At 57.8% G+C, this 10632-nt stretch overlaps 1 protein-coding gene across 4 annotated transcripts in view; it reads left to right on the plus strand.

Annotated features, from left to right (window-relative positions):
* The window catches only part of DGKZ (diacylglycerol kinase zeta), a 63489-nt gene that overhangs the window by 46448 nt on the left and 6409 nt on the right, over positions 1-10632 (plus strand). For 3 of the 4 annotated variants that reach the window (XM_069091520.1, XM_069091521.1, XM_069091519.1), the window contains exons 2-18: positions 2563-2671; positions 3082-3177; positions 5697-5774; positions 6447-6503; positions 6957-7025; positions 7605-7676; positions 7765-7881; positions 7967-8038; positions 8255-8350; positions 8583-8665; positions 8790-8850; positions 8948-9061; positions 9191-9331; positions 9491-9569; positions 9751-9806; positions 10322-10384; positions 10516-10589. In XM_069091520.1, coding sequence (XP_068947621.1) covers positions 2563-2671; positions 3082-3177; positions 5697-5774; positions 6447-6503; positions 6957-7025; positions 7605-7676; positions 7765-7881; positions 7967-8038; positions 8255-8350; positions 8583-8665; positions 8790-8850; positions 8948-9061; positions 9191-9331; positions 9491-9569; positions 9751-9806; positions 10322-10384; positions 10516-10589 — 1437 coding nt within the window. Of the gene's footprint in view, positions 1-1649; positions 2371-2562; positions 2672-3081; positions 3178-5696; positions 5775-6446; positions 6504-6956; positions 7026-7604; positions 7677-7764; positions 7882-7966; positions 8039-8254; positions 8351-8582; positions 8666-8789; positions 8851-8947; positions 9062-9190; positions 9332-9490; positions 9570-9750; positions 9807-10321; positions 10385-10515; positions 10590-10632 lie in introns of all 4 variants that reach the window. The other variant, XM_069091518.1, reaches the window with a different exon arrangement.

Consider the following 10632-nt stretch of genomic DNA (forward strand, 5'->3'; position numbering starts at 1 on the left):
CTCCCCTCCCTCCCCTGCCCCTGGTGTAAGTGAGAATGGATAGATAGACATTAGTGCCAGGAGAGGCCCAAACTGATAGAACCACCCCCACGCTGGCTATACCTGTGAGACCGAGGATGAGAATTAGGCCCAACCCAGGGCATCATCTGCCCACCCCCTTCACCTTTGGCCTTCTTCTCTGTCCAGTGCCCTGCATTGTGCACAGTACCAGCAAAAACAGGGAGAAGTAGCGGCTTCTCTCTGGCCCCGCCCCAAACAGTCTGTGCCTCCTAGGCTCGGCTTTGCCCTGGTGCCTTTTCCCACTGGTACCTATGACTGAACCCTTGGATTATGTGGCTCCTGTTCCCTAGGCTCATTCTCCACCTTTATCCATGCCCAGTGCTCACCTTTCCTTCTGCCTGATGCCTGGATGAAGCATCTATTCCCCATGAGTGGGTAGGTGCCCATGAAGACGGCCCTGGGTGGGGTCAAGCCCATGACCTTCCAGGGTTGGGTCACCTGAGGCTGCTGCTTTGGAAAACTGTAGAAGTCAGCCATCTCCAGGGTCCAAGTTCCGTTTGATCCTCTTCCTGTGGCTCAGTGGCCTGCAGAGAAACAGACTAGGAGTTTGGAAAACCTTAAGTAGTTGTTAGAGATCATTGGGTCTGAAACAGTCATCAGAGAATGTCTCATCTACCTCCCTCATTTCCCTCGAGAGGTTGAGTTATTGGCCCAAGACCCCACAGTTAAGACCCCAGAGGGGTCTTAAGGAAGGGAAGGAAAGAGAGAGAGCTCTGGCCTAGGCTCTGTACCAAGTACTCTATAAAGATTACCTACTCTGACTCTTGGACCATTCTCCATTGCACACAGGTCCCCAGTCCTGGTGGGATGCCACCCCCACAGGCCTCTTGCTTTCCATACCTTCCTTAGTCAGAGGAAGCAGGACACTCCCCTTCCCCTTGCTGGGAACACACAGTGAAAGGTCCCTAACAGCTCCATCTGGAGGTGGGCCGGCTCCAGCTTTCTCCGTGGTCACTGACAATCCTCCTGACTCAGGCCTGGCAGCAGCTCACACCTAGATCTCTGATCTGTGTGGCTGTCACCGATTTGCGTTGCTGCGCCTATTTCATGCCCCTTTCTTTTTTTTTTTTTTTATTTTTTTTTTTTTAAGCAATCGGGGTTAAGTAACTTGCTCAAGGTTACACGGCCAGTTATTTCTGGGTGTGGTGCTGAGTGTCTGAGCCCGGGATCCGATCTCCAGGTCGTCCCAACACTGGAGCCAGTACTCTTACTCGCTGAGCCACCTGGCCGCCCCTAAGCAATTGGGGTTAAGTAACTTGCTCAAGGTTACACGGCCAGGTGTTTCTGGATGGGTGCTAAGTGTCTGAGCCCGGGATTCGATCTCCAAGTCAGTCTGACGCTGGAGCCGGCTTGTGCTACCTGGCCGCGCCTTCATGCCCCTTTCTGTCCAAAGCCAGCAGCACCTAGAAGGGCTGAAGGGGCTCCCTTCCTAGCTCCCCCTTCAGCTGGTTGTGCTTATCCAGGGTACCTTGTGCTTTCCTCTGCTTAGGCTTCAGTGTGGGGCCTTAAGGTGCAGTGAAGCCCCTGCTTCTGGGCCCAGAGTAGGAGTGTGCCAGAAGCTTCTGACAGCTGGTTTCTGTGCCCAACAGCCTCCACTCCCACCATGGAGACCTTCTTTAGGAGACACTTCAGGAGGAAGGGGCCAGGGGCAAGCCTCAGTGGGCAGCGGCGGGGGAGCGGGATAGCCCTCCCTACAGGCAAGGTCCGACGGCGATCCCCGGCTGGCCAGCCTTCCACCTTGCTGGCCCAGCAACGACGCTCTAGTTCACAGCTTCAGGGCTGCCTCCTTAGCTGTGGGGCGAGGGTTTCCCGTCGCCGCTCCAGCACCATACCCCCAAGCCACAACCCTCACTTGACTGTGGAGAAAGGCCCACCCCAGAGATTGGCACCGACTGCTGTTGACACTCACCTCCTGGGGACCCCTCTGCCCCTCACTGGCCTTGTGGGGAAGAATGAAGAGGAAGAAGGGCTACTGGGGATAAGGACCCCTCAGGCAGGTGGCAAGGAGCTGGCTGCCCCCAGGGCCCAGCATGTGGGCATCAGGCCCTGGCTCCACATGCCCCGATGTCTACGTCGACGCCGAAAATCTTCACACCTGCTCCCTGCAGATGTGATGTATGATCGCACCATCTGGGGCCTACATGGCTACTACCGACGTCTCAGCCAGTACCGGCCCCCAGGGCAGCACCTTGTCCCTGGCACCTCTGCCAGCCCACTCCTGCTGAGCCACCTGCGTCCCCTGTCCCGTAGGCGGCAAGTGGCTCTGAAACGCAAGTCCGCCGGACCAGAGGCCTGGAGCGCTCTGCTCTCGTAGGTATAGCGGCGGCCAGGGCTGCGGCCTGGGGCCGTATTCTGAAAACTGAACCCATCTGACCATGGCCCAGGCCTCGTCTCTGCCCCTCCTCCCAAGCTGGGTCCAGCTGGAAGGAGATGGGTCAGGGAGGAGGGAAGAAAAGGATGAGCTCTCTTTCCTTGAATTCTTAGATTGTCTCTTCTTTTCAGGAAAGCCATCGCCAAGTCAGGTCTCCAGCATCTGGCGCCTCCAAACCCAAGTCCCGGGGTCCCCGGCAGTGAGCCGGAGAGGCAGATCCGAAGCACCGTGGACTGGAGTGTGAGTAGTAGGCAGCCAGAGTGGGGGAGTGGGGGAGGGACCTTCCGGGTCAGCGAGGTCAGGAGCCACCGTGTTCAGAAGGAGACCTCGTCCAGTCTCCAGTCGCTGCCTCCTTGAGGGCTCCCCTGGCTCAGGACAGCCCAGCACTCATTGAGTACCCACTGTATTCATGGGGACAGCTAGCCCAGTCTCTTGTCTGGGAGCTCAAGTGGAGGCAGGGCATTTTTCTCTGTGAGGCGTTTTCATTGTCTGGAGATTGAGGGTTTGAAGCAGCTTAGGCTCTGGAGGCTGAAGAGGCGAGGGGAGGCCCAGGCCACAGTGTGATGCTGTCCAAGCACGGAGGGCAGGGGACCTGGGAGGGAGGGGCTCGGGCGCCTGCTGGAGCCACTCACGGCCGCCCCGTCCCACAGGAAACAGCTGCCTACGGGGAGCACATCTGGTTTGAGACCAACGTGTCTGGGGATTTCTGCTACGTGGGAGAACAGTACTGTGTGGCCAAAATGCTGGTAAGTGGAGGGTGGAGGGCTGCCCGCCGAGGGGGCGCCCGTGTGCAGAGTGCCTGGCCCCTGCCCCGGGAGGAGGAGCAGGGCTTCCATCTCCTCCCTATTAGAAAAGGCCAGAGGGAGGCCGGCAGGGGCGCCCCTGCCCCCGCATGCAGCCTCAGTTTCCTCAACTGTAAAGTGAGGATAACAGTAACACCTCCCTTTCAGGGCATTTGTGAGAATGAAGCAGGTGGTGTTTGTAAAAAGTGCAGACCGTGGTGCCCGACAGGCACCCTAGAGATGCATGCTCCCCCTCTTCCCACTGTCCCTGCTCCAGAGTGGCAGGGCTGCGGAGCTGGAACATTTAAGTGTTTCTGAGGCAGGCAGCCAGTGGGACCGTGGATCCAGCCCTGGGCTTAGAGTCAGGAAGATCTGAGTTCAGATTCCACTTCAGAGACTGTAGCTGTGTGACCTCAGGCAAGTCATTTGACTTGTGTTTACGTCAGTCAGTCAGTATTTATTAAGCTGCTTCTGTGTGCCAGGCACCATGCTGAGCACTGGAGATACAAAGGTATATATGTACAGGATAAATCGGATATGATTAGAAGAGGGGAAGCCCTGGAATTCTAGGGTTAGGAAAGGCTTTCCTGTAGGTGGTAGGAGTTTAGTTCAGACTTGAAGGGAGCCAGAGGATCCAGAAGGCAGAGATGAGGAGGGAGAGCATGCCAGGCAGGGGACACAGCCAGGGCAAAGGCCTGGAGAGAAGAGATGGGGCAGCCAGGAAGCCAGTGTCACTGTGAGAAAACTGGAAAGGTAGGAGGGGGCGAGGTGGTGAAGGGCTCTGAGTGCCAAACAGCAGTTTGCATTTGATCCTGGAGGCACGAGGGAGCCCCTGGAGTATTGGGAGGGGGATTGTGACCAGTTATATCACTGTGGTGCCTGAATGGAGGATGGGCAGAGTGGGGGAGACTTGATGCAGGCAGACCCCCCAGCAGCTGTTGGAGTAGGCAGGCCTGAGGGGCTGAGGGCCTGCAGCAGGGTGGGGACAGTCAGAGGAGAGAAGGGGGCCTATTTGGAGAGAGGCTGCAGAGCTGAGATCCACAGGCTGTGGCCCCAGCTTAGGCAGGGTAGGGGGCAGTGAGAGAGAGTGAGGAGCCCAGGGTGACCCCTGACCTGTGAACAGGGGCAAGGTGACTGGGAGGGTGGTATTGGTCTCTAGAGGCCTATGGGGGCAAGGTTTAGGCAAAAGGATAATGATTTTATGTCTAGGCCTGTTAGGTTTCGGATGTCTCCTGGACTTGCAGTCCAAGATGTCTGAAAGGCAGTTGTCGATGTGAGGCTGCAGGCCAGCAGAGAGGCTGGGGCAGAAGAGGCCGGTGTGTGAATCACCAGCATAGGGACAGAAGCCTGTCCATGGGAGCTGCTGAGATCAGCAAGTGAAGTGAAAAAAAGAGGGAGGGAGAAAAGAAGAGAAGCCTGGGGGGCAGCCAGGGTTAGAGGATGAGATCCTGAGGAAGATCCATCAGAGACAGAGAAAAAGTCCTAAGAAAGGGAGGAGGAGGGCCAGAAGATGGGGGGGGAGGGGCAGAGAGAGAGAGAGGAGAGCCACTAGGTGGTGCCCTGGGGCAGAGTGCTGGGCCTGCCCTTGGGAAGACTCCTCATCCGGAGTTCAAATGTGCCTAAGACAGGCCTGAACCGCATGGCGCCCTGGGGCTGCTTTGGCAGGATGCAAGGGCCCTCAGGACCTGTGTTGTGCAGGACAATTTAAGTACTAGCTGTGTGACCCTGGGCAAGCCACCTAACCCTGTTTGCCTCAGTTTCCTCATCTGTAAAGTCAGTGGGAGAAGGAAACAGCAAACCACTCCATATCTTTGCCAAGAAAATGCCCAGTGGGGTCAGGAAGAGTTGGATACGACTGAAACAACTGCACAGCAACGAAGAGGAGAGAAAGGGGAGGCCCGTGTGGTAGAGGATCTGTCTGAGGAGTTTAGCTCCCACAGGCAGAAGAGATGTAAAGCAGTGGCCAGCTGGGCCTGAGGGGAGCAGCGGGGAGAGACAGACGCTGTGCTGGGGCTAACGGAAGGGCCTCCTGGTGGTGGAGGTAGGACAGGGGGTCTCTCGGTGCAGGTCAAGGGCTTATCCTTGGTATGAGGGAAGGACACCTCGGCATGTGAGACAGGAACAGAGGAGAGGGAGGAAGAAGGCATCTGGATTTCAGGAGATGAAGCAGCCCTGTCTGTGGTCACATAGCGAGTGTCAGAGGGAAACCTGGAACTTGGACCCTGCCTGCTGTGCAGTACTGCCTGGCCCTGGCATCCAGGCTGGAGCCCTTGGTTCAGACCCCTTCCACATGAGCTGTGGATGCCCTGGGCAGGCCAACCCACCTCCTCGAGCCTTAATGTCTTCAGTAAATGGAGGTGCCGTCCCTGCTCCCTACTTCATAGGTTGGTTATGCAGAAACAGCTTTGCAAGCCATGAAGTGCTATAGAAATGTGATTTGTTGTTTTCTGTCCCACTGACCTCAGTGCCCTTCCTTCCTGCAGCAGAAATCAGTGTCTCGACGAAAGTGTGCTGCCTGCAAGATTGTGGTGCACACGCCTTGTATTGGGCAGCTGGAGAAGGTGACTGTGGTCCTACTTGGATTGGGCTGGGACTTGGACCCAGGGATCCCCAGCCACTGCTGTCTCTTCTCTGGGACCCAGGAAGGGGGGCTGAGTCAGCCGGTGGGGGCAGAAAAGACCAGCCAGATGTCAGGGTTTGAAAGCAAGGCCAATGCAGAAGCTGGTGTGTGTGCGCCAGGAGGGCCCCAGGCAGACCGAATCCAAGCCAAGCATGAAAGGACCTGAGCAGCACAAAGCCCAGGCCCCTTTGGCCCCCTGGGTTAGGGAGGGATACAAAGAAGCTGGGGGGGGGGCACCCAGCTATGCTCCCGTTTCCCTCGGTGTGACCTAAGTGTAGGCCAGCAGTGACAGCTTCTCTCTGGGCCTCAGTTTCCCTATCTGCCAAAAGAAGGGAATGATCCTTGTACCAGCTCTCTGCAGGCTTCATGAAACCCATAGCCTTTGCCGTTGGGGTAAAGCAAAGGCTTGCCTCAGTAATCAGTGAAACTCAGTCCCCAAGAAGCTTTACTACAAGCAAGCACAAGAATGAGATTCCTCCCTGGACGGCAGGACCAGGAGAGTTGGATGTTCCCTCTTGGGAGGCCTGTGGCCCCTGTGCTTACCTCCCCTGGAGGCTCCTGGGACCATCCCGGCCCTCAGTCTTCACATTTTATCTCATCTGCTCCTTTGCAGATTAACTTCCGCTGTAAACCATCCTTCCGGGAATCAGGGTCTAGGAATGTGCGGGAGGTAAGGACCTTGGGTGGGATGGGAACTGCAGTGGGCACCCCAGGGGCTTGCCAGCTTCCACCCGCATGGGAGAAAGACTTGGGCTTCCTGAGCCTAGGGCATGAGCTGAGATGCCCATTTCAGGACCCTGAGACTTCTCCTGGCCAAACCCTTGCACTGCCCCAAAGCGCTGCCAGTGGGGGATTGCCCAGGTTATGCCTGGGGCAGGGTTAAGAGCATCGGCTCCCTGGGCACAGCCAGAGGGCGTCAGAGGCCTAGTGTGAAAGCCTGCCTTTGCTGCGTGTGCAGCTTGGAGCACGCTGCCTCTCTCTTCCTCCCATGGAAGTGACTTCTGACATCCAGTCTGATTCTGACACGCTGGGGCCCCCTCCTCCCATGGATGGGCTGAGGCCAGGGCAGTCTGCCAGCCCTGCTCAGGCCCGTGACCCTTCTCCCTCCTCTGCCCCTCTCCAGCCAACTTTTGTTCGTCACCACTGGGTACATCGGCGGCGCCAGGATGGCAAGTGCCGACATTGTGGCAAGGTGAGAGGAGGACCAGGGTGTGCCCTCCTGGCAGAAGCAGGCTCACAGTCTGTTCCCTGGCCTAGTCCTGGAGCCCGCAAGGGAGGGAGGCGCAACACAGTAGGTCTGAGAATTAAAAAGCGACCAGACGCAGAGGCCAGAGCTCCTCATCTTGCCTCTCCATACCTGTGCACGGGCTTGGTGGGGCCTGCTGTCAGGACTCAAGTTCACATCCTCCCTCAGATGCTTGCTAGCTGAGTGACCCTCCCCAAGTCACTTACCCGCTCCCTGCCTCAGTTTTCTCCTCTGTAAAATGAAGGTGATAACAGCAGCTACCTCCCAGGGTCGTTGTGAGGACCAAGTGAAATACTGTTAGTGAAGCTCTTAGGATAGGGCCTGCACATAGTAGGTCCTGTGGAATTGCTTCCCCACACTCCCTCTCTGGGGGCCTCAGTTTCTTTCTCTGTGGGATGTGATTCCAGAAAACAGAAATCATCTCAGGTCTGACATCCTGGGACTCCAGTGAGATCGGGGAGAGTGGGCATAAGCTGCCTTCTGGGGGTCAGTCCTCTCACTCACCTCTCCCTTGCTTCCCCTCAGGGTTTCCAGCAGAAGTTCACTTTCCACAGCAAAGAGATCGTGGCCATCAGCTGCTCGTGGTGTAAGCAGGCAGTGAGTAGCTCCTCTATCCACTTCCTGCCCTGGCTCGCCGGAGGCCTGGCCCTTGGAGTCAGCACCCTTCTCTCTTCCCCCTCTCCAGTACCACAACAAGGTGTCCTGCTTCATGATCCAGCAGATTGAGGAGCCCTGCTCCCTGGGGGCCCACGCTGCTGTGGTCATCCCCCCCACCTGGATCCTCCGAGCCCGGCGCCCCCAGGTGAAGCCTGCCCCTTCTTGAGCCCTGGGCTGGGGCTTGGGTTGGTGGGCATAGTGCTGATACCCCTGCTCCCTCCCTCCTGCAGAATCCTCTCAAGGTCAGCAAAAAGAAGAAGAGGACATCTTTCAAGAGGAAATCCAGCAAGAAGGGGCCCGAGGTAGAGCTGTACTCCATGGCGGTGGGCCGTGGGCAAGTCACCCCTCCAAGCCTCATCTGACCTCCTGTGCTGGCTTCCCAGGCTGGCTGTGGTGCAGACAGGCACACGGGCTCATCAAGGGGCTGGGCCTGTGGGCTCCTGCTTTTGGCAGCTGTGGCGTGGGGGCTGTCGGGAAGGAGGGACAAAGCCCTCTTTGCACCTTCCCCTGTCTTGCAGGAGGGCCGCTGGAAACCCTTCATCATCAAACCTACCCCATCCCCCCTCATGAAGCCCCTGCTTGTGTTTGTGAACCCCAAGAGTGGGGGCAATCAGGTAAGGCCCAGCCTGGGAGACCCCACCCTCCTCACCCCATCACATGCCCCTCTCCATGGGCCTACACGCTGCTGCTTATGGGTGGTAAAAGGGGAGAATCCTCTTCCCAGGCCTCTGGACTATCCTGGCTCCTGCCTCTCACATGCGCTCACCAGCCCAGATCCCAAGTCTTTTCCCTCTTTTTACCTCCTCCATCCCCTAGTTCTTTCTCTCTACCTTCTGTTTCCCCCAGGGTTCTAAGATCATCCAGTCCTTTCTCTGGTATCTCAACCCACGGCAAGTCTTTGACCTGAGCCAGGGTGGGCCCAAGGAGGCGTGAGTACCTGGGTATCTGTGGGGTAGGACCGAAGTGGGAACGCTGGAGAGCTGGTGGTCTCTGCAGGTCAGGGGCCACTGCCTTTTGCTTTGTTCAGTTCTTCTCCCTGCCTCTAACCCACAGGCTGGAGATGTACCGGAAAGTGCACAACCTTCGCATCCTGGCATGTGGGGGCGATGGCACAGTGAGTTCACAGACCTTTGTGAGCCTCCTGGTGGCAGCCAGGTCGGGGGGAGGCTAGGCCTGGACCTGAGGCCAGCTCTCCCCTCCTTCCCCCTCAGGTTGGCTGGATCCTCTCCACCCTGGACCAGCTGCGCCTGAAGCCACCGCCACCTGTTGCCATCCTACCCCTCGGCACCGGCAATGACCTGGCCCGGACCCTCAACTGGGGTGGGGTGAGTACTTGGGGCAGAACAAGTGTGAAGAAGGAAGGCAGCCCGAGGGGCAGGCAGGTTGTGTTGAGAAGAGGGTCGCTGTGGCTACGGCCCCACAGCCATCTCACGCTGTGCTCTCTGGTTCCTCAGGGTTACACAGATGAGCCAGTGTCTAAGATCCTGTCCCATGTGGAGGAGGGCAATGTCGTGCAGCTGGACCGATGGGACCTGCGAGCGGAGCCCAATCTGGAGGCTGGGCCTGACGACCGGGACGAGGGGGCCACCGACAGGGTCAGCCTGGGCTCGGGGGTGGTGCTGCCATGTGTCCTGCCCCCCATGCACACACGTGCTGCCACCCAGCTCGCAGTTGTGTGTGTGTGCTTCACTGAGGGCTTTTGTCTCTTTGGCTGCAGTAGCTTCCTGACATATACTTCTCCCTTCGTCTTGTAGCTGCCCCTAGATGTCTTTAACAATTACTTCAGCCTCGGCTTTGATGCCCACGTCACCCTAGAATTTCATGAGTCTCGAGGTTGGTGACTTTTGAATTGCTTTGTCCTGATAAGGAGAAGGGGGCATCGGGGAAACGGGTGGAAGCGCATGTTCCCCTGAAGGCAGAGCTAGGAGGCGGGAGGGGGCCTGCTCTAGGGGGTCCAGGTAGAAGAGGACTCGGGCCCCAGAGAGCCTCACTTTTTTCTTCTCTGCTTATATAGAGGCCAATCCAGAAAAATTCAACAGCCGGTTTCGGAACAAGATGTTCTATGCTGGGGTAAGCCTGGGGCTTGGCAGTGCCCCTTGGGTGCCCCCCTCTGCCATCCCTCCTGTGCAGGTGGCCTGTGGCACAGTCTTGTGGACACTCATTACATGAGCTATGGCACCGTCAGCCTAGGGCTTCAGGCCCCTGAGAGGCTGACCCCACCATGGTCCCTAGGCCACGTTGTTTCCTAGGGCTTTCCCAACAGAGGCTTCCCTCACCAAATGTCAGCCCTGGTGTCCATGAGATGAACAGCTCTCTTTTCTGTGCCTCTGAAAGGTTTACAACAGCCCTGTGAAGTAGGTAGTGTGGGAATCTCCCATCACCATGTTATAGATCAGGGAATGGCTGAGGGAGAGAACGGGCCTCCGGCTGATGAGGCCCCAATAAATGGTGGAGCTGAGACTCCCAGTCCATCGCGCTAACCCGGTGGTCTCCTGGCCACTTGGCCCTCGCGCCAGCTCCCTGGCCTTCCCCAGGATGGAGGCCTCTGAGGAGCAGGCGTGATGCCTTCCTTCTGCTATTGACAGACAGCCTTTTCTGACTTCCTCATGGGCAGCTCCAAAGACTTGGCCAAGCACATCCGAGTGGTGGTGAGTCTCCTTAGCCCCTCAGCTGGGCAACCTGCTCATGGGCCTCTGGGAGACCCACTGGTCAGACCCAGGGAGCCAGGGGGGGAGCAGCCCCTCTGCCGACCCCCTCACCCACACTGAGGCTGTTACAGTGTGATGGCACAGACCTGACCCCTAAGATCCAGGACCTGAAGCCCCAGTGCATCGGCTTCCTGAATATCCCCAGGTGAGAGAGACTGCCCTTGATCCTCGGCCTCGCCCCCCCCCCC

This window comes from Petaurus breviceps, unplaced genomic scaffold, assembly GCF_028583685.1.
Source record: "Petaurus breviceps papuanus isolate PSGF00001 unplaced genomic scaffold, PetGlider_PUasm1.0 188, whole genome shotgun sequence".
Taxonomy (NCBI): Eukaryota; Metazoa; Chordata; class Mammalia; order Diprotodontia; family Petauridae; genus Petaurus; species Petaurus breviceps.